The sequence below is a fragment of the Salvia miltiorrhiza genome, chromosome 5 (genome assembly GCF_028751815.1).
Source record: "Salvia miltiorrhiza cultivar Shanhuang (shh) chromosome 5, IMPLAD_Smil_shh, whole genome shotgun sequence".
In the NCBI taxonomy this organism is placed as follows: domain Eukaryota; kingdom Viridiplantae; phylum Streptophyta; class Magnoliopsida; order Lamiales; family Lamiaceae; genus Salvia; species Salvia miltiorrhiza.
This window is the reverse complement of record NC_080391.1, coordinates 54739058-54764263: the sequence shown is the minus strand read 5'-3', so window position 1 is coordinate 54764263 and position 25206 is coordinate 54739058. Positions and strand designations below refer to the sequence as shown.

At 42.1% G+C, this 25206-nt stretch overlaps 3 protein-coding genes across 8 annotated transcripts; 1 reads left to right on the top strand and 2 right to left on the bottom strand.

Moving 5' to 3' along the window:
- Positions 1-12699: 12699 nt before the first annotated feature.
- On the bottom strand, positions 12700-15788 carry LOC131025152 (uncharacterized). The gene is made up of 3 exons (XM_057954783.1): positions 15311-15788; positions 14280-14421; positions 12700-13990 (listed from the first exon to the last, which is right to left on the bottom strand). Exons 2-3 carry the CDS (start codon positions 14416-14418, stop codon positions 12858-12860), a joined length of 1272 nt encoding a protein of 423 aa, XP_057810766.1. The 5' UTR covers positions 14419-14421; positions 15311-15788; the 3' UTR covers positions 12700-12857.
- A 1138-nt stretch (positions 15789-16926) lies between these two features.
- Positions 16927-20154, bottom strand: LOC131025151 (putative pentatricopeptide repeat-containing protein At1g26500). 3 transcript variants are annotated; one of them, XM_057954779.1, is made up of 4 exons: positions 18394-20154; positions 18227-18310; positions 17729-17822; positions 16927-17247 (listed from the first exon to the last, which is right to left on the bottom strand). In XM_057954779.1, the coding sequence occupies exon 1, from the start codon at positions 19997-19999 to the stop codon at positions 18470-18472; it is 1530 nt and encodes a 509-aa protein (XP_057810762.1). In that variant the 5' UTR covers positions 20000-20154; the 3' UTR covers positions 16927-17247; positions 17729-17822; positions 18227-18310; positions 18394-18469. The 3 variants fall into 3 exon arrangements, with proteins under 3 accessions (XP_057810762.1, XP_057810764.1, XP_057810763.1); XM_057954781.1 differs by having other exon boundaries at positions 17729-17982; positions 18394-20042; XM_057954780.1 differs by lacking the exon at positions 17729-17822 and having other exon boundaries at positions 18394-20075.
- A 1317-nt stretch (positions 20155-21471) lies between these two features.
- Positions 21472-24698, top strand: LOC131025150 (14-3-3-like protein GF14 iota). 4 transcript variants are annotated; one of them, XM_057954778.1, is made up of 7 exons: positions 21472-21839; positions 22581-22887; positions 23204-23291; positions 23619-23728; positions 23822-23970; positions 24150-24196; positions 24285-24698. In XM_057954778.1, exons 1-7 carry the CDS (start codon positions 21767-21769, stop codon positions 24285-24287), a joined length of 777 nt encoding a protein of 258 aa, XP_057810761.1. In that variant the 5' UTR covers positions 21472-21766; the 3' UTR covers positions 24288-24698. The 4 variants fall into 4 exon arrangements, with proteins under 4 accessions (XP_057810761.1, XP_057810760.1, XP_057810758.1 ...); XM_057954777.1 differs by having other exon boundaries at positions 21478-21839; positions 24282-24698; XM_057954776.1 differs by having other exon boundaries at positions 21538-21839; positions 24150-24698.
- The last annotated feature ends 508 nt before the right edge of the window (positions 24699-25206 follow it).

The window sequence follows — 25206 nt, the reverse complement described above, 5'->3', positions numbered from 1 at the left end:
CTTTTAGCCAGATCCCTACGGGTGGTGCCCCTTCTCTGGTCTCCTCTGCCTTTGTTCCTGCTTCCTCTACTCCTGCTGAAGATTCCTCTGCTCCCCTCTCTTGATGTCTCCCATTTCTCCCCTGACTTTATCAAAGGAAATTTTTGTAACTCTTAAATTTGTACAAACTTAGTACTTACTTCTCGTTCTTGGATGTACAGCTGTGCCTCCTTGGCATGTTTTTATGAAATTTCTTCCCTACTTGCGTTGCTTTTCTCTCTTTGTTCTTTGTGTTGTTTTGTTGCTCGTTCATGTTGGATTTGTATTTGGCTTGGTTTGGCCCGTCCTGGTTATTGTCGATGTTTCTTTGATTTTCTCCTTCGAGATTTCTCTGCTTTCCGCTTTGGGGGTTCCGCTGATTCCTCTGGCGAGGACTTTAGTAGACTCCCCTGGCAAGGATTTGGCAGACTCCTTTGGCGAGGATTTTGGTGATTCCTCTGGCGAGGATCTTGACGAATCCTCTGGCGAGGATTTAGCTAACTCTTCTAGTAAGGACTTTGCCGCCTTCTCTTGCGAGGATTTGGTTGACTTCTCTGCCGGAGACCTCGTCGCCTCCTCTTACGAGGATTTGGTTGACTTCTCTGCCATAGATTTCGCCGCCTCCCCTTACGAGGATTTGGTTGACTTCTCTGCCAGAGATTTCGCCGCCTCCTCTTACGAGGATTTGGTTGATTTCTCTGATAGGGATCTCACCGCCTCCTCTTACGAGGATTTGGTTGATTTCTCTGTTAATGATTTTGTGATTACTTTTCATCCAAGCGCTCCTTTGCTGCTTCCCATCCAAGCACTCCTTTGCTGCTTCCCATCCAAGCTTGAGCATTCTGCGCGGAGCATGGAAGACCCGGGGGGTGCAACCAACTTTCGCGGCTTACGATTAAATAGTAACCCTCTGCGCGGAGCATGGAGGACCCGGGGGGTGCAACCAACTTTCGCGGCTTACGATTAAATAGTAACCCTCTGCGCGGAGCATGGAGGGCCCGGATGGCACGACCAACTTTCGCGGCTTACGATTAAATAGTAACCCTCTGCGCGGAGCATGGAAGGCCCGGATGACACGACCAACTTTCGCGGCTTACGATTAAATAGTAACCCTCTGCGCGGAGCATGGAAGGCCCGGATGGCACGACCAACTTTCGCGGCTTACGATTAAATAGTAACCCTCTGCGCGGAGCATGGAAGGCCCGGATGGCACGATCAACTTTCGCGGCTTACGATTAAATAGTAACCCTCTGCGCGGAGCATGGAAGGCCCGGATGGCACGACCAACTTTCGCGGCTTACGATTAAATAGTAACCCCCTGCACGGAGCATGGAAAACCCGGGGGGTGCGACCAACTTCCGTGGCTTACGGTTAAGTGCAACCTCTGCACGGAGCATGGAGGACCCGGGGGGGTGCAACCAACTTTCGTGGCTTACGATTATGTGCAACCTCTGCGCGGAGCATGGAAGGCCCGGATGGCACGACCAACTTTCGCGACTTACGATTAAGTAGTAACCCCCTGCACGGAGCATGGAAAACCCGGGGGGTACAACCAACTTCCGTGGCTTACGGTTAAGTGCAACCTCTGCACGGAGCATGGAGGACCCGGGGGGGTGCAACCAACTTTCGTGGCTTACGATTATGTGCAACCTCTGCGCGGAGCATGGAAGGCCCGGATGGCACGACCAACTTTCGCGGCTTACGATTAAGTAGTAACCCCCTGCACGGAGCATGGAAAACCCGGGGGGTGCAACCAACTTCCGTGGCTTACGGTTAAGTGCAACCTCTGCACGGAGCATGGAGGACCCGGGGGGGTGCAACCAACTTTCGTGGCTTACGATTATGTGCAACCTCTGCGCGGAGCATGGAAGGCCCAGATGGCACGACCAACTTTTGCGGCTTACGATTAAGTGGTAACCCTCTGCGCGGAGCATGGAAGGCCCGGATGGCACAACCAACTTTCGCGGCTTACGATAGCTTCCCTCCCTCTGCGCGGAGCATGGAAGGCCCGGATGGCACAACCAACTTTCGCGGCTTACGAGCGCTTCCCTCTGATTTGCAGGGTGATTCCTCTGCTTTTCCCCTTGACCTGTTGCGAGACAATTTTTGAATTTAAAAATTGGGGATTACGGGTATACACCCTACTCCCCCCTCTGGTGACATGTGCAATACTCTGTTATGAACATGTTGGCCCAATTACTCCTTGTTCCATCACCGACCCATAAACTCGCGTGAGCCCATTACCCCTTGGCCCCTTTCTTAGGCCCAATACCGTCTCTATATATACCCCTCCATCCTTCCTGACCTAGCTCAGAATCCCTTATTTCCTTTCCGCCGCCCCAAACTGCTCTCCTCTTAAACCCTAGATCTCCAGCCTTTTTGGCTCAAGATGCCTTCTTATCTTGGTTGTAACGCCCTCAGTCGGGGGAGTGAGTCCTGCTAAGAAAGTACTCAGTGTTGGAGGCTGAAAAGGCAGGACTCTCCCCCGCCTGAGGGTTTTATCTCCAGGGTTCCTGAAGAAAGCTCCTTCCATGTATCGTCCCTAGCTTGGTTATAAGGCACTCAAGTATGGGAAGTTCCCCTCAGAACATTCACATCCTTGGAGGCTTTGCTTTTCCCTCTGTGCTCCCAGTGCAGATCTCTAGCTTTGTGGTTGTAAGGAGCGGACTTCCCGTATTTGAGAGCATTATTACCGGTTTCCCGAGATCTGGACGTTGGTTGGTCTTTTCCTCCGTATTCTTTCCTTTTGGCATTTTGACTTGTTGTTTTTCTTGGTATTCTGCAGGTATGGGGTAGATCTGGAGTAGATCTGAGAAGTGGGGATGTTCCAACGGAGCGGAAGAACCTGGAGTGTTGGCGAATGGAAGAAAAATCGCCGATCCCTGATGTTTGCTTTTCCCTTTTGACCTACTGAAAAGTGGTTTTGTGTTTGTTGTTTCCTTTGACCTGCTAAGAAGCAGTTTGTATTTGTTTCTCCCTTGACCTGCTAAAAAGCAATTTTGTATTTTGAATTTGAAAATTGGGAACTACGGGTATACACCCTACTCCCCCCTCTGGTGACATGTGCAATGCTCTGCATGAACATGTTAAATAGCATATGTAATGTAAGAAAGCAATAATTGAAATAAATGAACACAACACCAGGGAATTCCCTAGAACCACATATCTGTTTTATTGATATTATGGCCCCGGACCTCGTTAAAACCCCTGTGGGGAAAAAGAGTATCCGGTCTACAAGTGATTACTCCTGCTAAGTAGTAGTTACACATAGAACTTTTTGAGCGTGTTTATATTCCATGGCCTGGGGAGAGCTCGGCCGTCTGAATCCGACAATGTGTACGCTCCGCCACCCAAGACTTCTGTAATGATGAATGGTCCTTCCCAATTTGCTTCAAACTTGCCCACTGCCTTTAATGCGTCGGCTCTTTTTAGTACCAAATCGCCCTTAACCAGCTTCCGTGCTCTGACCCTCTTGTCGTACCCTGCTTTAATGACACTCTTATATTTTGCTGCTCTGATTTGAGCTTCTTCCCGCTGTGCTTCCACAAGGTCGAGCTCAGTTCTTCGAAGATCGGCGTTATGCTCCGTATCATAGGTGATGATGCGGTATGATTCCAGTCTGGCCTCCGCTGGTATCACTGCATTGGATCCGTATACCAGCGTGAAAGGTGCTTCGCCCGTTGCTGTCTTTGGGCTAGTTCGGTAGGCCCAGAGAACGGTGTCTAACTCTTCCACCCATTTCCCTCTACTCTGATTCAACCTCTTTTTAATCCCTTCACAGATTGTTCTGTTGGCTAGCTCTACTTGGCCATTTGCTTGTGGATGAGCCACTGAGACGAAACGCTGAGTGATGTCCATTCGATCACAGAAGTCTGCTATCCTCTGCCCTGTAAACTGAGTCCCATTGTCAGACACAATGATTCTCGGTACCCCGAATCTACAACAGATGTTCCTCCAAATGAAACGTTCCACTGTCACTTCATCGATCTTGCCCACAGCCTCAGCCTCAACCCATTTAGAAAAATAATCTACTGCCACGATAAGAAAGCATTTTCCTCCCGGTGCTGTAGGCAACTTCCCGACTATATCAATGCCCCATTTGTCAAACGGACATGCCGCGTACATGACACCCATAGGCTCCCCTGGTATATTGATTCGCCCAGCATGTCTCTGGCAAGCTTCGCACTTGCAGACGAACTCTCTAGCTTCCTTGTTGATGTGAGGCCAGTAGAACCCGGCCCAGATAATTTTGCGTACAAGATCCCGAAATCCTGTATGCCCACCACAGCAACCTGCATGAATTTATTTCAAAGCAAAATTAGCCTCTTCTGGAGATAAGCATTTTAGCAAGGGCTGAGTAAAGGATCGTTTGAAGAGTTGATCGTTGATTAAGCAGTAATTCTCATAGCGAGCCCTCTGATTGGATTCTCTGCTCAGCCGTTCCCCTGTCTTCAGAAAGTGTATAATTGGAGCTCGCCAATCGTCCCTGATTTCTACCGAGAAAACCTGCGAAGTCCCCATCTCTCTGGTATCACAGAGTAAAATAATTTCATCATTCCAAGTTTGCTCCACCGCACTAGCCATGCGCGCCAATAAGTCCGCTTTCGTATTTTCCTCTCTGGCAATTTGCTCGATCCTGAATTCCATAAACTTTTCTTTCATTTCATTGATTTTGGAATGGTACGCTCTCATCCGCTGATCCTTGATGCTATAAGTCCCTGAAAACTGTTGGGCAACCAATTGGGAGTCTGTCTTTATGATGACACACTCGGCTTTGAGTTCTGACAGGATATGAGCCCCTCTTACCACGGCCTCATACTCCGCTTCATTGTTGGACAAACGACAAGTGAATTTGATGGCGAACTGGTATGTCCCATAGCCCGGTGAAGTGATATAAACCCCGATCCCACATCCCTCTTTCGTTACGGATCCATCCACAAAGGCCACCCAAAACTCTGGTACAGGACGACGAGTTGTTTCTTGTATGAAGTCTGCCAACGCTTGCGCTTTGATCGCCGTCCTCGGCTCATACTCTACATCATACTCCCCTAACTCCACAGCCCATTTGACCATTCTTCCCGACAAATCCGGGCGCCCCAAGACTTGTTTGAAGGGTAGAGACGTGCGTACTACCACTCGGTGTGAAAGGAAATAGGGCCTCAACTTTCTGGCCGTGACCATGACTGTCAGAGCAGCCTTCTCAATTTCTGTGTAATTTTGCTCAGGCCCTTGTATGATTCTGCTGATAAAATAGATATGCTTCTGGTGACTTCCCTCTTCTCTGATAAGCACAGAGCTGATCGCATCCTCCCCCACCGCTATATACAGATACAATGTTTCCCCCGGGACCGGCTTGGTCAGAGTCGATAGCCTGGCTAGATACACTTTAAGATCCTCAAATGCCGCTCTACATTCCTCTGTCCACAGAAACTTAGTTCTCTTCCTTAGTACTTTGAAAAACGGCATGCTGCGTTCTGCCGAGCGTGATATAAATCTGCTCAGAGCAGTGATGCGCCCATTCAGAGTCTGCACTTCCTTGATTCCTCTGGGCGGTGTCATTTCCATAATAGCTTTGACCTTTTCTGCATTAACCTCAATCCCTGCAGGCGTGACCTTATATCCCAAAAACTTCCCTGTTGTGACTCCAAAGGTGCATTTTGCCGGATTCAGCATAAGTCGATGATCTCTGACCACCGTGAAGATTTCCTCCAGATCAGAAACATGATCCTCTGCCCTGACACTCCGTACAAGCATATCATCCACGTATACCGAAATGTTCTTGGCCAGTTGTTCTTTGAAAATTTTCTCCATCATCCGCTGATATGTAGCTCCCGCATTTTTTAAGCCAAAAGGCATACTTCTCCATCCATACACCCCGCAACAGACGACAAATGCCGTTTTGGCAATGTCTCCCTTATTCATCTTGACTTGATGATATCCCTGGTATGCATCCATCATGGACAATAAAGCACACCCTGAAGTGGTATCCACCAGCTGATCGATCCTCGGCAGAGGATAATGGTCCTTTGGGCAAGCAGCATTTAGATCTCTGAAATCCACACACATCCTCCATGTGTTTGTTTTCTTGGGTACCATCACCGCGTTTGAAATCCACTCCGGGTATTGCACTTCCACAATGTGCCCTGCTTCCAACAATCCGTAGACCTGTTCCCTTATTGCCGCGTCCTTCTCTGCCCCAAAATTCCTTGTTCTCTGCTTCACTGGCTTCACCTTAGGGTCCACGTTGAGGCAATGCTCTGCCAACTTTCTGTCAATTCCCTTTAAGTCGGTGGTACTGAATGCAAACACGTCTGCATTTCTTCGAAGACAACCAATGAGTTCCTCTCTGACCTGATCACTCATGGCAGACCCAATCTTTGTCTGGAAACCCTCTATCCCTGGAAATAATTCGATCATGTTGCAGACATCACTGGTGGACACCAGCGCGGTTTTTTCTGTGCTATCTCTGTCTTTTAATAGATCCGCCAACTCTTGGCGTTCCTCTGCTAGGGCATGCACCTCGCCCACCTTTCCCCTCTTCCGTGTATCTGATCCCTCTGTCACTCTTTCCCTCTTCTGTCCCGATGAGTATGCAAGCATTTGGACATGGCATGCTTTCGACGTTGTTTGATCCCCACAAACTTCTCCTACTCCCCCCCCCCTCGACGGGGAATTTCATTTTCAAATGGAACATAGAGATTACCGCCCTGAATGCCGTCAGGGCAGGTCGTCCGAGTATGACATTGTACGCGGGTTTGGGCATGTCCACAACTAAAAATCGTACCATCCTTGCTCTACTGCTACTGGCTGCACTGCCGAGGATCAACGGCAGCTCCACATAACCTAACGGCATGACCATCTCTCCACCGAACCCAAACAAAGGAGCATTTGTGGGCTCAATGTGCACTTCTATTCCCATGTTTTGAAGGCATTCCTTGTATAAAATATTCACGGCGCTCCCTGAATCGACGAAGACACGGTGAACCATGCAGCCCGCTATGTCCGCCGTGATGACCAGCGCATCATCATGCGGGTACATTAGTGTACGTATATCCTCTGCTCCAAAAGTAATCGCCGGCTCCTCTGCCGCACCCGTAATTTCCATGACCCTTTTATGATAATACCCTGTTTTTACTGCTCTGACGACCTGCTTTTTAGCCCGATTTGATGTGGGCGTCCCGTTCTCTCCGCAAATCATATGCACTTCTCTTCTGTATGGTGGAGGAGGGGCTTGCCTCTCTGCCCCCTCTTTGCGATTATCCCGATTGTCATCAGGCCTACGATCTCTGTTGTTCCCCTGCTCTTGTCGCTGATCCCGGTTATTTCTCTGATCCCTCTGATCTCGCTGATCCCTCTGATCCCTTTGATCTTTCTGATCAGTCTGCCTCTGGCCCTCATTTCCTTTGTCAATGAATTGGTCGAGATATCCCTGGCGCACCAATAACTCCAATTGGTGCTTAAGATGTCCGCAATATCTTGTGTAATGTCCAAAAGAATTGTGATACTCACATAACTTGGTATTAGACCCCTCCTGGGGTGGCCCATTCCGATAGGTTCCCGGCGCCCGAAAGAACGGTTGGTCTTTTATCAGATGGAAAATTTCATCTTGTGGTTTATTCAAGGGCGTGTACTCAGTAAACCGCGTAACCTCATTCACAGTGCGTTGTTGAGATGGCATTCCTCCCTGGGGTGGCAATACCCTCGGAGGCAACCCTCTGAATGGGGCCCTATCTTGGTGTCTCTGTCTCTCAGGTGCTTCCTCGGCTTTCTTGACCCTATGTTTATCATTTTCCACCTTTCTCGCCATCTTGGCGTCCTCCAACTGCAGATAACCTGGCAACCTTGCCATAATGTCATCAAAATCCCTTGCTGGTCGGATTTGCAATTCGTCAAAGAAGATCCCCGGCCTGAGTCCTCTGACGTAAGCGCAATTTTTTATTTGTGATTCTGCCTCTGGCACTTCCAGAGCAGCGAGGTTAAATCTTGTTGTATACTCCCGCAACGTCTCACCCTGATCCTGCTTGATATCCATCAGCGAAAAAGCTGACTTTCCTACCCTCCGCGAACTCGCAAACTGACGTAGGAAGCGAGTCTGTAGATCTTCAAAAGAGTGAATAGAATTCGGGGGCAGCATCCCAAACCATAACTGAGCTGGTCCGGTAAGAGTAGTGGAGAAGATGCGGCACTTGATGCCCTCGGTATACATGTGAAGTGTGACCAACCCTTCAAACCGATTGAGGTGCACCTCCGGATCGGTAGTGCCATCATAATCCAGTGAGATGGGCTTGTAGCTTCTAGGTAAAGTGTCTGCCAAAATATCGTCAGAGAAAGGACTACGGTTGTTGATAGGATAAAACCTTGAAGTCTTAGCCCTCTTGTTTTCCTTATATCTTCCCTGCTCCCTTTTGTCCCTTGGCATGCCCCGATCATGACGTTTGTGAGCCCGGTGCCCTGGCCTGCCAAAGGAAAACTCCAGCTCCCTTTCTTCTACTCCTTCGGTGTACCGTGATTTTTCCGGGCGGTGAGACTTCTCTACTCTGTAGGACCGATCAGACCTCTGTTCTTTGTCTTCCCTCCGGGATTTCTCCCTCAACGATTCTTCCAGATTCTCAAGCTGATGTTTCAATTGTGACACTTGTTTTTTCAACCGCGCCTTCTCCCTCGGTCTCTCTTCCTCGAATACAAGGGAGACGGATTGACTGTCAGACTCGTCCACCCGTTCTCTTCTGACAACACTGTTAAGCCTAACACGGCTCCCCTCTGGTATGGCTAATTCTCTATCCGCAGCGTCCCCTTGCATTTCTCCGGGCATCACAGCCTGTTTGTTGATTGCCAGTATGTTTGCCTCCTGAGCAGCGGGAGGTGGGGCCTCAGTGCCCTGCGGATTGGTTGCTCCAACCGGGGTAACCGCAGTAGGGATGACAGACATCATCGGAGTTCCCAGTGCCTGCCGCATGTTAGCATAGCTGAGCAAGGCCATCATTTGCTCTGCCAGCCCAAAGTTAACCGATCCTCCTCCAGACGCGGGGGCCAGATTCGGCAGGTCAGAACCCGGTGTTACCAAAGCAAACCTCTGGGCGCTGACATTCAACCCTGTTGTCGGCGTGGCTGAGATAGCCTGAAAACCCGGTGGCACAGTGAAAGTGGGATTACCCTGAAGGCCAGTGAACAACGAGGTAGGCACCTCAGTAGTGACAGCAGCAGAATCAAACTCCTTCTCCAAGTTCCGGTGAGCATCAGAGGATCCCATGGTACCTGCATATAAACAGAGTAAGAGAAAAATCCCAGCGACGAAAGCATAAATCCTCCGTTTACGGATTGAAATCCCGATATAAGAGATCCAATAATAAATCCCGGATACCGGTACAGAGATCGTTAAAAAATTCCCCTCGAAGTAACGCTATGCACTGGGAAATAAACCCAGGGCATAGATTGAGAAAACAGAACCCGCATAATGGAGTTTTCTCTGGTGAACCCGCATTAAGATCCGACGGAAAAAACAGAGCACCAAGAAAACCAAAACAACCATCAAAAGGCTTGTCAGCGCAATTCGTTAGAAATGATAGATAAATAAGAGCTATGTAAAGAAACAAACATCGTAACCCAAGATTAACACGATTATGTCCTATAATAACCACAAAACCTATAAACAACAGGATTACCATGGCAATCAGCCAGATTAGCAGCATAAGGCAGTATTCAGCGCATAGGACGAAAGTTAGTCTAAGAAAGCATGAAGGACACCAGTAATTATTCCTCTTAAGTGGAAATTATCCACCCATCAGCAACACAAACCCCATCACAACAACAACAGAGTATTAATCGACATATTAATTGGTGCAAAACCCATGGATTAACAGCAAAAAGGTCCATGAAGAAAGAGACAAAGTGCTAAACAACCTTTCATCAGTGCGAAGCCCCTAAATTAACAGCAAAACCCCACATCTTCCCAAAAAAAATAGAGTAATACTTAACAGTCCACTAGCATAATTCTAAGATTATCGGAGAAAACATGAAGATCACCCACAACTATCACGTTTACACGTAATACACCCGTACACTAACAGCATAAACCCAGGATATCGGAGATAAAATGTCAATCCGCCGTTCATCGATGCAAAACACTAGATTCGTAAGGAAAAAACGCCCGGTATAATCAAAGCAGAGCCTCACACCATAATTTCCCCATACAAAACATTAGATCAGTGAAGAAAACGTCAATTCGTACAAGGAAACCCTTCATCCGTAGACAACTTAACCCGAACAACGGTAAATAAACGTAAATTTCCCCGATCCATGACTTATGCCCGTCACCACCTTGCCCCATGCATCAGAAACACAGATCAACACAAATCGTAGAAGATTAACGACATATTAACCTAGAAAACGCAATTAACCAATCAAAAACGGCTGGGTGTCCGAATTATCGGCTCAGTCGGTGTCAACGCCCGCAAATCCGATTGGAATTTCAGATCTGCGTACGTCGGCGACCATGATCTCACATCTTAACTCAGTAGCTTTCCCACAGACGGCGCCAGTTGGTGTTTCACGAAACCAACACCTAAACTACCAAGTGAAAAATGTAAGCTATACCTAGTATGGATGATCGGAAAGAGCAAAGTAACGATCGGAGAATTGAGCACGAGAGCAAAATATAACTGTTGTATTCAAAAGTGAATGATAGCGTAAATACAAGACACGAGCTCATGCTCTATTTATAGAGTATGAGGAGGGGTAAAATAGTAAAATCGGTGCTAGCGCATGCATTTGGCGTGATCGAAGGGCATATCAGTAATTTCGTCTTTACGCGGGAGGTTTCCCGCGTTTCTGGTGACTCCGTTGACGGAGATGACTTCTCTGGCGACGTAGACTTCTCTGACGAAGATGACTTCTCTGGCGACATAGACTTCTCTGGCGACGTAGACTTCTCTGATGAAGAGTGATTTCTCTGGTGGGTGAAATCCCTCTGGTAAGAATGATTCTTCTAACCAGCTTGACTCCTCTGGTGAGGATGGTTTCTCTGATGGGTATATTTCTTCTGTCATATTCGTCCCGCTGATGAGGTCGATTCCTCTGATCTGTATCCTTTCCCTATTCTGCACATATTACTCCTCATCAATGGTAAAAGTACTAATCTCTCTGTCCCATTACAAATGTCTCACTTTCCATAATCGGACGTTCCATTATAAATGTATCATTCCCTTTTGGCAAAATATCATCTCTCTATACCTAAGTAATTTCTACCAACTCTCTTTATCTACTTACACATTTCTTAATCTTCGTGCCCAAAAGTAATGGGACATTTGTAATAGGGCGGAGGGATTACAATATTAATGTTCATGTATTTTTTTTGATATTTTTTAAAATTTATGTGTAAAATTAAACTACCTCAAAGTTGGTGTATTTAAACCCCGAGAACCCTATTGTAAATTATTATGTAGAATTGTGAGGAAAAGATTGACTTATTTTGCGTTTCTCATAATTATATCATAATAAACACAAAAAAAACTATTTAATTTAAATATATTGCTCCACCTTACAAATATCTTTTTTTTTTCTTTTATGGAGAGAGAGAGAGAGAGTATCTATTAATCAGAAGCTCAGAATTTAATCAATTAAATTACGTAGACTCAAAGAGATTCATAAAACTCCAATTTTTTTTGGCAAAAAAAATATCTTTTTTTATGCAACACTGACACCTGTATTGGAAAAGGTCCTACCAAATACATATGAGCATGAGATATGACATGTTTCGTTTAATTGTATCAATTTTTTCACCAATTAATAATAATACTTCACTATCTGGGCCATAACCTGCTTGCAAAATCTTTTTCCACTCTTCAACAAACTTCTACAATATTTCACTATTCCCCTATAATACACTGTCAATATTTGATTTGATTTCACATAAATAGTCATCAAATCTTTAGATAGCCAGTCATATTTAGCCACCAAGTCTACATCAATTTTTTAATTTTCATCTTTTGCATTTTTGGCTGCTGATATTTTTAGATAGATTTGTTGTTGTATTTCTTGATGTAGAGCAAAATTAAAGGACTTTAGGTTAACCAAGTATTTGTCCTTGAAGCTTTTGTCGATGATTCCAATGTGTTTTGGCAATTCCCTCCACCATTGGGAAAGTAGTGAAATATAATAGTATAATAAATTGTCATTATTATAGTAAAATCTTGACATTATTGATTTCTTTTTATAACTTTGGAGTTGAATTGATGTGGTTATTAGTAGAGATGTCAAATTAAGCCTGAGATAATGTAGGCCAACTTTGGTCCAACTTCCATTTTATAGACTCATTTAGCTTTGAGACTTTGTTGTTCCATCACAATTAAGCTTTAAGCTAGCTAGAACCTAGAGTTAAGAGCTAGCTAGTTTTGGGATATTGTTCTATTTTGGAGTCTCCGATCTAGGATAGGAATAAGAGAGGACGAGTGGTTGCGGCGACGTCTCGACCACAGGAGCGAGACGTCTCCGATCTAAAAAAAAAAAAAAAAAAATAATAATAATAATAATAATACGAATAAAATACTATATTCCCCTAAAAAAAGAACTGTACAATGTCCAAAAAAATGTTGGCCATTTTTGCAACTCTCATAAGCCTGATAAACGAGTAGATAGTTTATTCCAAACTAATCTAAATAAATGTAAATCAGACAAAACATGGGGTTTAATAATTAGAAGAGCAAGAGCTTCTTATGTATAAATAAATGGGTTCAATTAACTATGTTGGGCGTTTGAGGCCAGGCAACACTTAGCCTTCACTTTCCTCCACCCCCGATCGATATCTACGTTTTTGTACAGGAAATTTCAAGGCCACAAAAATTTTAAGTATACAACCTGGGGTCGTCGTGCAGCGACTCATCATCTTCTCCGGCATTCATCTCGACGGCATCTAGCTTCTTGGCTTTAACGTCAGAGACGTCGTGCTTAAGATTGAGATTGCTCGCCTCGTCTTCTTCGCAGCCATTTTGAGGCTCGGACCAGAAGTCGTCCACCCAGCTCGCGTCTAAATCTTGGTCGCCGAACGACTCGACCGTGGAGTCCTCGTCCTCTCCTTCGAGAAGATAGAACTCCCCCTTGCGACCTTGCTGATCTTCAAAATCGGTTTCTTGATCTGATGGATAAGATCTGCTCTGATGGGAGCCTCCATGAACACCTCTCAGCTCCTCATCATCATCACTGTCTATCTCCAACAAATAAGATCTATTTTGAACAGCCCGCCTCCGGAGCATGAAGACGTTAAAATAGTAGCTGACAAGTTCGTTCTTGGTTCGAGTTGGGAATGCAGCACTCAAGTGCTTCCAAAATCTTCTACCATGTGATGCAGGATTAGAGTAAACAATGTCATGAAAGACTTGTTCGTCGTGAGGGGTCCACTGGTATGCTACCTCATCACCCATATTACAGAAACCCAACTCCACAAAATTCTCGTACCCAATAGTCTCCCGTAACTTTTCTCTTGCTTCATGCACATGTTGTTGCACACATCTCATGGATCCCATATCCAGGCAACTACAATCTGTTCTGCCACGCCCAACTCCAACTCCTTCCATGGTTGAATCGTTTGAGTCGGGCATTGCAATGATGCAGGTTCCAATTAGTCTTGCCTCTCTGTCATCATCACCAAAGTAACTGGCATTTGGATCCCACGGTGGGACTTCAGCTTGATGATCAGATCCAAGAGGAACTTCTTTCCTAGGAGGAGAGTTAAACAAAGATATGTAGGGATCGTCAAATTGATTCGAGGGGCGCCTTGGAATGCTAATATCAATATATCCAGGAAAACAAGACCAGTCAGAGGTTTCCCCAATCACGGCATCTTCCTCGCTGCTGCTACTGGTGACCAACGACAAGGGTGCACTTGCTTCCAGTTCTTTGTCAGCTACAGAATCATTATCAGCCTCGCCATCTTCAAGCGGCTCAAAATGTAACTGATAAAAGCTGTCCTTTGCTTCACCTGAAATGCAATACCGATATCAATTGGGGGAGCAATGCCGGATTGACCAGAGATTGTGCAATATGTAACCAGATAGCACATGCATGAGTTGCTTCCAATCACCATATTTTCGAATGAAAAAAAAAAGGCAACATCATACATGTGAGATGCACAATGAATAGATCAATCAAATATGTAGCTTTTTCTGCGTAATGCATCATACTCGTGAGTATCAAATAGCTTGTCAGCACAAACATACAGATACCCCCACAAATTCATAAATACAGATGAATCAAATAGCAAATTTTACCAGGAGATTGAACAGCCAGAGTCGCTATGTGATAGTCCTCTGCATTTAAGGTTAACTTCCCATGATAATCCCGTTGTTTAGGTTGCCTGAAAGAGGTCTCTGGAAAATCTCCCTCTTCAAAAGGACGTTTCATTCCCATCCTCTATACAAAGGATAAAGGGAAAACCAAATTTTAATTTTTTGCTAAGAAAGAAAATACATATAGGCAGAAACTCAAAAGACCTTCTATTTACCAAGTAATGAATTAGAATTTTCTTTTGTGAAACAATGTTCCGGATGCTTTTAGATATTTGACTGGTCATTTTTAAGGACCCTAGTCTATATATTAGTAAGAGCAAAGGAAATCTAGAGATATGAGAAAGCAAGCATATGAACACAATCTCAGAAGCTAGGAAATAGACATCAACTAAAATGACAAACATAATTTATTAACTGTAACCTACATGCTACATAAGCACAGGACTTTACGAACTAGATACATGAAAGACTTGTAAAAACATGTAAAGTAAACAGACAAGTTGCAATAGCAACATCCAACAAACACCAAGTTACCTAACTATGCACTGTGAAAACCAACATGATCAAAGCAAGACATAGAGTCACTTTGTCATTAACAGATGAAGTAACATTAAACGGGTAATGAATGACATTCACCAATTTTCCACACGACACAAAAGGCATTATTGATAAATACTTTCAACTGGAAAAATAAAAACTTACAACACATCAGAGACTATAGATTACTTTTGTTATCAATTGTGTAAGATTCCCATGGAAAGCAACACATGCATGTGTCATTGGTTTAACTAGCAAAAAAATAATTTTCTATTACTAAATAAGCTAAAACTCAAGAATATTTCATGACCCAAACCACCTGAGACTTCACTAGCAACAACTATTGCAGATAAAAACAGAGCTAAGGAAAACCCCCAATTTCACACCCAAACCCTAACCCTAGATGTACAGATTCCCCTCCCAAAACAAAACAAAATACAAAAGAATGGTAAAATCAAATTAAGACATAAACGTACCAAAACCCTAAATCAATTCACGGATCCGAGTAGCCTTGAGATTGAGCAATCACCACGAATACGCAAACCCTAGGTGTCCAAAGATCTCCGGATAAAATTAGGGTTTCAAAATCAATTTACAGAGGGGAAACGAAAAGGAAAAGATCCGAATAGCAAATACGAAAATTCCAAATAAAATCGATGAATAAATCTAACGGATCTGAGAATTTACAGTGAAAACCTAGAATTTTCGGAATCAACAAAAAATCGGAAAGAGAGACATCAGTCGAAAGAGAATAGAACGAATTGAATGGAAAAAATATCGAAATTGAAAATCAAAAGCAAAACTAAAACGAATTTGGAGACTCCCACGATGATGAGATTGGAGGGAATCGGGGGAATTGGGGGAAATTTTTTGGTACGAATCGCGTTTTTTGTAGAGATGATGAAGATCCGAATGCGATGACCCGGGTTTTAACCCGCACGTGATAGAGGAGCTAATAACACGTGCTTCGGAGCTGAATTTAGTGCACTTTTTTGTTTGACGGTTGGGATAGAGTCTATGCTATAATGCTAGGTTTTATTAATAATTAATTACGCATTGCCCACAAAATTCCAACACATGACATCAGCAACAATAATATATTTATTAATATTATATTAAAAAATTAATGTTAAGTTTGAAATTAATTTTAAATTAAATTAGTTAAAAAAATTAAATTAAATTAAATTGATTACAATTTTTAAAATCTACTTGACATTGACGGTGAGATTATATCGGTAGCGATTCTGAAATTAAGTTTAATATTTATATTGGCGATTCTCAAATTGTTAGAACAAATTAGGAAAACATTTATTACAGATAATTTGAGTAAATTAAATTAAAATACTCTCTTCGTTCCCATAAGCATACGTATGGTTAGTGGTGGCACGGCTTTTAATAAATATTAGGTGAATTTGTTATTAGTGGAAGAAGGTGCCCATTTTATTAGTGAAAGAAGGGATTCAAAAAAGAAAAGTGCACTCTTATGGGATGTTCCAAAATAAAAATAAATGCACACTCTTATGGGACGAAATCTGTTTTTTTACTCATACAATGTCACAATTAACTCAAATCATCCAAATAATAAAACACAAAATCTCTTGAACACCCAGGTTGTACCCGACTCGGATCATGACCCAGATTCGACCCAATTGAACTATCATATCCGAATGTCAAGTGTTAGTGTTATTTCGATATAGCGTTAGTGTCATTTACATATAGTGTTAGTATCATTTGTAAAACAAAATAGTGTTTGTCATTTCAAGATCGTGTTAGTATCATTTCGTATTAGTGTTTGTGTCATTTCAAGAAAAAATGGATCATGATAGTTCAACCGGGTTAGGATCCGAGTCGGGTACAACCCGAGTGTACAGGAGACCACTTCATAAAAAAAATCGTTCAGCCACAAAAATATGATACATCACATTTTTGATAATAGTATTATCGAATAATTTGTATCACGCGAACACATGAATATTAGTATAATTTTATCACCGCTTAAAACACCATCATAACTTAATTTTTGTTGAAACAAAATGCCTTGAGCCTTTTCAATTTGTTGAAGATCTTGAACGAATTTGTGATTCAACTTCGATTAATACGATGCCATGAATCAATTTATTTTAACAATAAAATAATGGAATGCGTTTTTCATGACAAAAGGATATAATTTATTTCACATTTTTTATTTTCATAAACAAATATACTAACATGCTTTTGCAAGAAAATATAGTTGATGCAACCATCCAGCGTCGAGACATTGAAAAATCCAGAAGCACTCTTCATACCAACAATTTTCCAAAAATTTTGCAACCATTTTTCCCAAATCATAAGTTGAAACAACTCAGGTTTCTGAGGCTGTAATTCACCATCTCTAATATCTCCAGAACCAGAATACAGGTGCACAAGAAACCTACTGAAAATCGAAGCACAAAATGAAATCATAATCATGTGATGAAGGTAAAGTGAGTAAATCAACCACAAATGTAAAGCTTTTTTCCCAGATTTGGGGTCAAGAAACATGACTAATAGCATCAAAAAGATGTTGTGAGCATATAATAGCACGAGTTAAAACATACAACACGCCATATTACGCATGAAATCATGTGTTCCAATCCGATTCTTGAAATCTGTTTAGGGGGCGTTTACTTTGAAGGATTAACATTGATAGATAAAAACAGTAAGGCTAATCCCTTGTCTACTTTGATGGATTGAAACTTTAGAGCCCTTGATTATTTCTAGTTCTACTACTCATTTAAGCTACTTTTGCTTGATTCTTATCCCATTGAAATGGTGGGATTCGAGAAATCATACTCTCGAGGTTAAAAATAATACTCAATCATGCATATAATCAACCATACAAAGTAAACGCCCCCTTACAGTACTAGAACACTCACAGTTATGCATTCTCTCTGTTTTGAATATTTCTGTGAATCTCGTTTCCCATCCTAATGTTGAGCTGTTTTGCAAGGGCTCCCACCCTGCAACGACCTGCTCAATAGAGTACAACACATATTTCTCATTTGGGCATCTTTTGTGATTTTCCTATCGTCAGCGAATTCAATTGTGCAGGTAATCAGACGGTATAAATTATGATCTTGTTTTATTATTCAGCACTCCAGAACCAGAATACAGCTACACAAGAAACCTACTGAAAATCATAATCATGTGATGAAGGTAAAGTGAGTAAATCAACCAAAAATGTAAAGCTACACCGGATTCTTTATTTATTTCTGATAAGCAGTCCAGCCTCATCGTCACAATGTCTCAGAATAGCATGAAATCATATGTTCCAATCCAATTCTTGAATCAAGAAATAGACCTCAGAATAACCATAATAATAGGCTCAATAGCAGATAGATGAAATGTGTTTATAGTAGTACTAGAATACTCACAGTAAAATGCATTCTCTCTGCATTGAATATTTCTGCGAATCTCGTTTCGTTTCCCATCCTAATGTTGAGCTGTTCTGCAATGACCTGCTCAAGAAGCCCAATTTCAGGTTAGGCCACACTGATAAGTAATGCTGAAACATAGTAATAAACTTTACTAAGAAAAGTACCATTTCATCCACCATTGGAGACTGCAGCTTTAGAAGATGAGCAGTGAATGGATATCTTTTTTCAATGGTGGCCATCTTACTGAGGAGGAGAAGATGATTCAACACTTTGATTTGCTCTGCTTCTCCTCCGATCCCTCGTGGCCATCTTCTCCCCATACCTACCAAATATATCACCCAAATCAAACAACCCAACTTCCCTCAGCTTCACAGCCACGGCCTCAAACATCGCGGCCCCTTCCTCGTTGGAGAAGTAATGCAAGAACTTGTTGTAATCAAACCTCGGCACCTCAGCCCCTCTGTTAATCGCCCTCTCCACATACTTAGTCGCCTCCAACGACTTCCCCGCCTTGATCAACCCTCCCACGAAGATGGTGTCAAAGTTCACCAACGGATCCTCCCCTCTCCGCCCCCGCCTCCCCAGATGCCCCTGCAGCAGCATCACGTACGTGTGCATCGTGGGCTCACAACCCCGCCTCACCATCTCCCTAAACACCTCTGTCGCCTCCCCAGCCTTCTTCAACTTCAACAGCCCCTTGATCATCTCATGGTGCACGCACACATCGCCATTCTGCACATTCTCCACGCCTCGATACATGCTATAAGCCTCCCTCACTCTCCCCCTACTCATAAGCCCATACACTATCCACCCTAGTATCTCATTGTCCGGCTCAATCCCCTTCATCTTCATCTCCTCAAAAACCACATAACTCTCCCCCATTTTCCCCTTCTTACACAGCCACTCCATCACAAGGCGATACGTTGACAACCCCAACTCCACCCTCCTCGCCCTCATCGATTGAAAGAGCTTCAACCCTTCACCAAACTTGTTTTTCTTGAACAAACCCTCCAACATCAACTCCACCACTTCAACACAAGGCTCCAAACCCTCCTCCTCCACCATCAAATTCCACAGCTTCGACGCCTCGATCAAATCCCCCACATCGCAGAACCCATGAATCAACCACCTATAGGTATCCGAATCGGGCCTAATCCAATCCCTCAACTTCACCACAACATGCCTCGCCTCCTCGGCGAGCTTGCTCCGACACAAGACCTCTATCACAGTGTTAAAGGTCTCGACTTTATACTCGTACCCGAAACCCTTCATCAAATGGAAAAACTCCACGCATTTCTTCAACTCCCTCGCGGCGGCTAGCGTGCGCAGCGCGATTATGTAGGTCTTGACGTTGACGAGGCGGCGCTCGCCGGCTTCCCGGCAGAGGGCCCAGAAGAGGTCGAGGTTTCTTGATTTTCCGACGACGTCGAGGATCTTGTTGAAGGTGGTGGCGGTGTGGGCGAAGTGCGGGTGGGAGGTGGAGAATTGGTGGAATTTGTAGACGGGCCGCCATGAATGTGAGAACTTGTTGCAAACTTGAAGAAAGAATTCGTGGGTTAGGTGGAATTGGGTTTTGGTGAGATTGGAGTGCAGCTTTGCGTCGGGGGAATTTTGCTGTTGGTAGAGGATTGTGCAGACCCGAAGGAGGTGGGCTTCGTCGATCGGGGTTGGCGGCGCTGCTGCGGCGGCGGCGGTGGTTAAGGACTGGAAGTGGAAGTGGAAGTGGAGGAGGGCTAGGGAAGGTCTGGTGAATTTTGTGGGTCGAAGCATTGCTTTGAATTTGTTGAAGAAATTTTTTTTTTTTTTTTGAGGGAATTTGTTGAAGAAATTTGGGAAAGCAAAATCTAGTCTTTGGCTCTAATCTCCACTGCCACTGCTGAATTTCTTTAGGTAAAATTGAGTGAGCATTTAAACTCGGTTTTGAAGTATCGATTTTTATTTTTATTTTTTCCCTTTGAAAAGTAAATAAACTTTATAAATAAAAGGAGAGAATACCAGATGTACTCAGCTCAAAGATTTTAGAACAGAGTCACCAACAAATCAAAATACAACTTTAAATCGAAAAAGAAAATCTCCGGACCATCAAACAAATAGGACTCAAACAATTTTTACAGGGAAGCAGCTAACGGGATCCAACATCCACTCAAAGGGTGAATGAATAAAATGATTGAGACTCTTGGCCTTTAGCCATCTCCACGTGCAGAAAATGATTCCATCCACCGTTCTAGAGCTGTCGGAACTTCCTTTCTTGAACACTTTTACATTTCTGGTTTTTCAAATCTTCCAACAAACGCATTGTAAAATCATGTTGCAAATTGATTTTCCAACCTTGTTTCCCCCTTCTCAACAAATCACTTTCGCATTTTATTTTGGAAATGTTTTTTAACTTAAAATTCTGAGTTTTTTTTTGGTAGGATCTTATAAAACTAACTAAAACGTTAAACGACAACTTGATTAAGAGAAACTCGAAAATGAAAATTGGCGGCCCAACACGTTTTTTGCCTTCTCTAATACTACTAGTTTGAAAATATTTGCATCCAACTCAAAAATTGGAGTACAATTTCTTTTTTCCTACGATCACAAAACATATTTTTAATCTATTTTTTATTCTTACGTATTTACACGCATTATCATCAATGAATCTACCTTTTTTTAAAACATAACTCTCTTAACTATCATCATTTTCTTTTCTAATTTATGTGAATTATTCTTCACTCACCAAATATATAACTTACTTATTTTCTAAAAAATCGATGTACGACTATTACAAAAATATTTTGTGAATATAATAAATACTCCCTCCATTCCATTGTTCTTATTCCATTTCTTTTGGATACGAGAATTAAGATATTGTAGGTAGTGAAGTTAAATTGTATGGACACAAAAATTAAGATGTTATTGCCCATTAATTTGGCCTCATTTTAGGAAATGACACAAAAACAATGAAACAACCCAATAAAAAAAATGTGAGAAGAACAATGAGACGAATGAAGTATATTTTATTATCAAATAAAAGTACTTTTAAATATATATTCCATATTTAATAACTTTAGAACCTTAAATATGTCTTCTAATAATCATTAGAAAAAATCATGAATTCAATATATAATATTACTATCATTATTCTAAAATTGAGCATATGAAAAATTATAGTAACAGGCAAGATCAATTTTTTGTGAAAAATGGTGTGTTGATATACAGGAGTATTATTACATGATGACGTGCAAGAACAAATCCAAGTGAGAGCTGAAAACACGTGTGTAATGGCGAGTTCTTCAAATTCCACGATTTGCGGCCTCAACTCCCACCAATCCAACGGCCCAGGTTTCGTCGTGCCTCCCCTCCCTCTTTCTCTCACTCCTCCCAACATCCTACATAAAAACCATCTATCTCCACTCTCCCTCATTCATTCACTCTCCGCTAAATTTTCACACACGCACGCACACGAAAAAGTCACAGTTTTCACCTTTTCTCTTTCGGATCTTCAAACTTTCGACGAAAAGTTAGATTTTTTAATTTTTTTTTGTTAAGTAGAAAATGTCGACGGAGAAGGAGAGAGAGACTCATGTTTACATGGCTAAGCTTTCAGAACAAGCCGAGCGTTATGATGGTATTATCTTTTTCAAATTTGAAAGTAAAAAAAGAACAAAAAAAAATCAAATTTTTTTATGTTATTTTCTTGCAATGTCTATGTGTTTATTAACTTTAATGTTTGTCTGAAAGAGAATCAGCTGCTATGTGTAGATCATTGGATTGTTTTTTTTTTTTGTAATTATGTGGAATGTGTATGTTTAGGATTCGCAAATTTTCAACGCATCGATGTGTGAAGGTGTGTTTGATTTGTCTTTGATTATAACTGCGCACCATGTGTTTGTTGAATTGCATGAATGTATAATTGTATTTAAGATTATTCTTTTTTCACTTACATGGAACAAAAAGGAAATTATTCTTTTTTTTCACTTATATGAAACAAAAAAAGGTCTTTTTTGCGCCTATCATTTCCCTTTAATTGATTATTTCACTATGCATTTGGATTTTTTTCTTTAATTAGTAAGATTTCGACGTTGTTTTGTGCCACGTAAGTTTAAAAAAGAGTAATTCTATAGCGGAAAAATGGATTGAGGGTACACTTGATACAAAATTTAATAGTTTATGAATAATAAAAAATATTTTTCATAGTTCACGATACAATTGATAGTTCGAAAATATTTTAGAATTTAAATCCTTATTTATCCATATACTTTTCACTTACATTAGAAAATCCGTTAAAAGTAACACCTTTTTTGTTTTGAGCTTTGAATCGACAATGATATGATAAAAATGAACCACATTGGTGTTTTGTATTTGTCAGAAATGGTTGAATGTATGAAGCAAGTGGCGAAACTAGACGTCGAGCTGTCTGTGGACGAAAGAAACCTCCTCTCTGTTGGTTACAAGAATGTGATTGGCGCGCGTAGAGCTTCGTGGAGGATCATGTCCTCCATCGAGCAGAAGGAGGAGGCCAAGGGGAACGAGAACAACGTGAAGCTGATCAAGGGGTATCGCCAGAAGGTGGAGGACGAGCTTGCTGGCATCTGCCACGACATTCTCTCCGTCATAGACAAGCATCTCATCCCCTCTTCCGGCTCCGGTGAAGCCACAGTTTTCTACTACAAGATGTAAGACTACATTCACATCTCTTGTTTATTGTTTCTATGCAAATTCAATGCGTGTCTGAAACAAGTTTCTTGATTGTGAAGCTTATAATGATGCATAGTTGTAGCTTATAAGCTCTTGAGAAGTGTTTGACGAAATAAACTCAATTATTCAAATATTTTAATAACTTATAAGCTTTTGAGATATTGCATCTCATAAGTTGTAGGAGCTTATAAGCTCTCTAAAATAAGCATAGCCAAAACACTCCAACAGTTGTCTTTCACTTTGGTAGTGGAAAATTTTCCGCGGTCTCATTGGATATGGTTCGTTCGAATGCAGGAAAGGCGACTACTACCGCTACCTTGCTGAGTTCAAGACCGATGAGCAAAGAAAAGAGGCAGCTGAGCAGTCACTTAAGGGCTATGAGGCAAGTTCTTTATCTTATTCAAATGATTTGAAATACAAAATGGAGAATCTAATATTATCCTTTATTAACATATGAAGTCGTGTTTTCTTTAGTTGTAAATTTATCATGAAAAAATGAGAAAATTTTGTCAATTCCCACTTTTTTTTTTATTCTATGTTCATTAGGGTGAAAAAAAACGTTTATCCCACATTTTTTGCCACATTATAAATGAGAATATTAGTATCACATCTACATGTAAACATGTTTCTCGCGTCGTAACTTCATTCTTTCGACATCCTCAACGGTATGTGGTTTCGTATGAATGGAATATTTTGCATGTTTTTGTAGGCTGCATCAGCCACAGCAAGTACGGAGCTCCCCTCGACTCACCCGATCCGCCTAGGTCTAGCTTTGAACTTCTCAGTATTCTACTACGAGATTATGAATTCCCCCGAGAGGTACCTTTTTCGTACTAGTTTTGCCCTCGTGTCGAACATTTTTGGATCTTGAAATGGAAAGAGAATGGGTTGATTGATGTGATGACGGGGCAGGGCGTGCCATTTGGCGAAGCAAGCTTTTGATGAGGCGATCTCGGAGTTGGATACATTGAGCGAAGAGTCTTACAAAGACAGCACCTTGATTATGCAGCTGTTGAGAGACAACCTCACTCTCTGGACCTCCGATTTGCCTGAAGATGGAGGTAAACAGAATCGACTCATTCAAAAACGAGTTCATAAATGCAATTTATCCAAACACTTTGACAACTTATGAGCTTTTAAAACACTATATTTTATAAGTTGTACTTACCGCTTATAGCTTCTTTAAAATAAGCTTAGCTAAATCTGATGAGAAACGACGTTATGCCTTGTGTGTGCGCAGGAGAGGAGAATTCCAAGGGCGACGAGGCCAAGGAAGAGAAGGCAGAGGTGAAAAACTGAAGTTGTTTTCCGGCATCAACTGAGCCGATCAACGTCGTTTAAGACACTAACAGACTGTGTTTGGTTTTTGCAGCAGTAAGAGGCCGGCCGCGACAGTTATATTGGAAGCGGCAGAGCAGGCTGCAGTCGGCAGTTTGAGATATTTTCAATCCCAAGTTTATGTCATCATGAAACTAAAACAGAGATGAGATTCCTGGGATTAGTCTCTCTGCCTGCTGTTTTTCTCTTGCAGACGATGACGACGACTGTAGTCGTCGTCGTCATTGTCTGTATTGTACGAGGTTTTTGTTATCCGAGTTTTTCTATGTATTGGCGAACATGACTTCTTCTTGTTTTTCTTCTTTTTTTTTTTTTTTTTTCTCAAGCAATTTATCACACATGCATATTTCGATTCACTAAACCCTTGCTGTATGCTTTGTTTGAGAAAAAGTCAGGCCAACATTTGAAATTCACATTAATAAAAATATAGTATATGGTTTCGTGGAGTTAATTTCAGATTTTTCTATTAGTTCGAATCACTCAATTTAAAGTAAAATTTAAAAGGGTAGATTTTGATTGCTAAGAAATTCATCATCTTTCATCCTAATTTTGATTTTAGACGTGTTATAATAAGTTATTAGAGCATCTATAGTAGACAACTCAATCTCCCTTACTCGAGTAAGGTTGGGATCGAGTCAACCGTGGCCTCCCCTTTACTCGAGTCTTACTCGAAAGAATGAGTATGTCTCATTTGTTGAAATGTTGGGCGCGTGATTACACGCGCTGATAACAAAAAAAAATCGAGAATTTGAAGTTAACGATTCTTTTGCCGATTTTTATTTTATTTATTTATTTATTTGTTTGTTTCAAACGGTCATTTGACCGTTTGCTCCCATTTTTTTCCCTATAAATACATCTAATTTCTCCAAATACATTCACACCTTCATCCATTCTCTCTTTCTCTACTTCAATTCATTCTCCTCCTCCAAAAATGGCCGAATGGTTCGATGATATTTCGG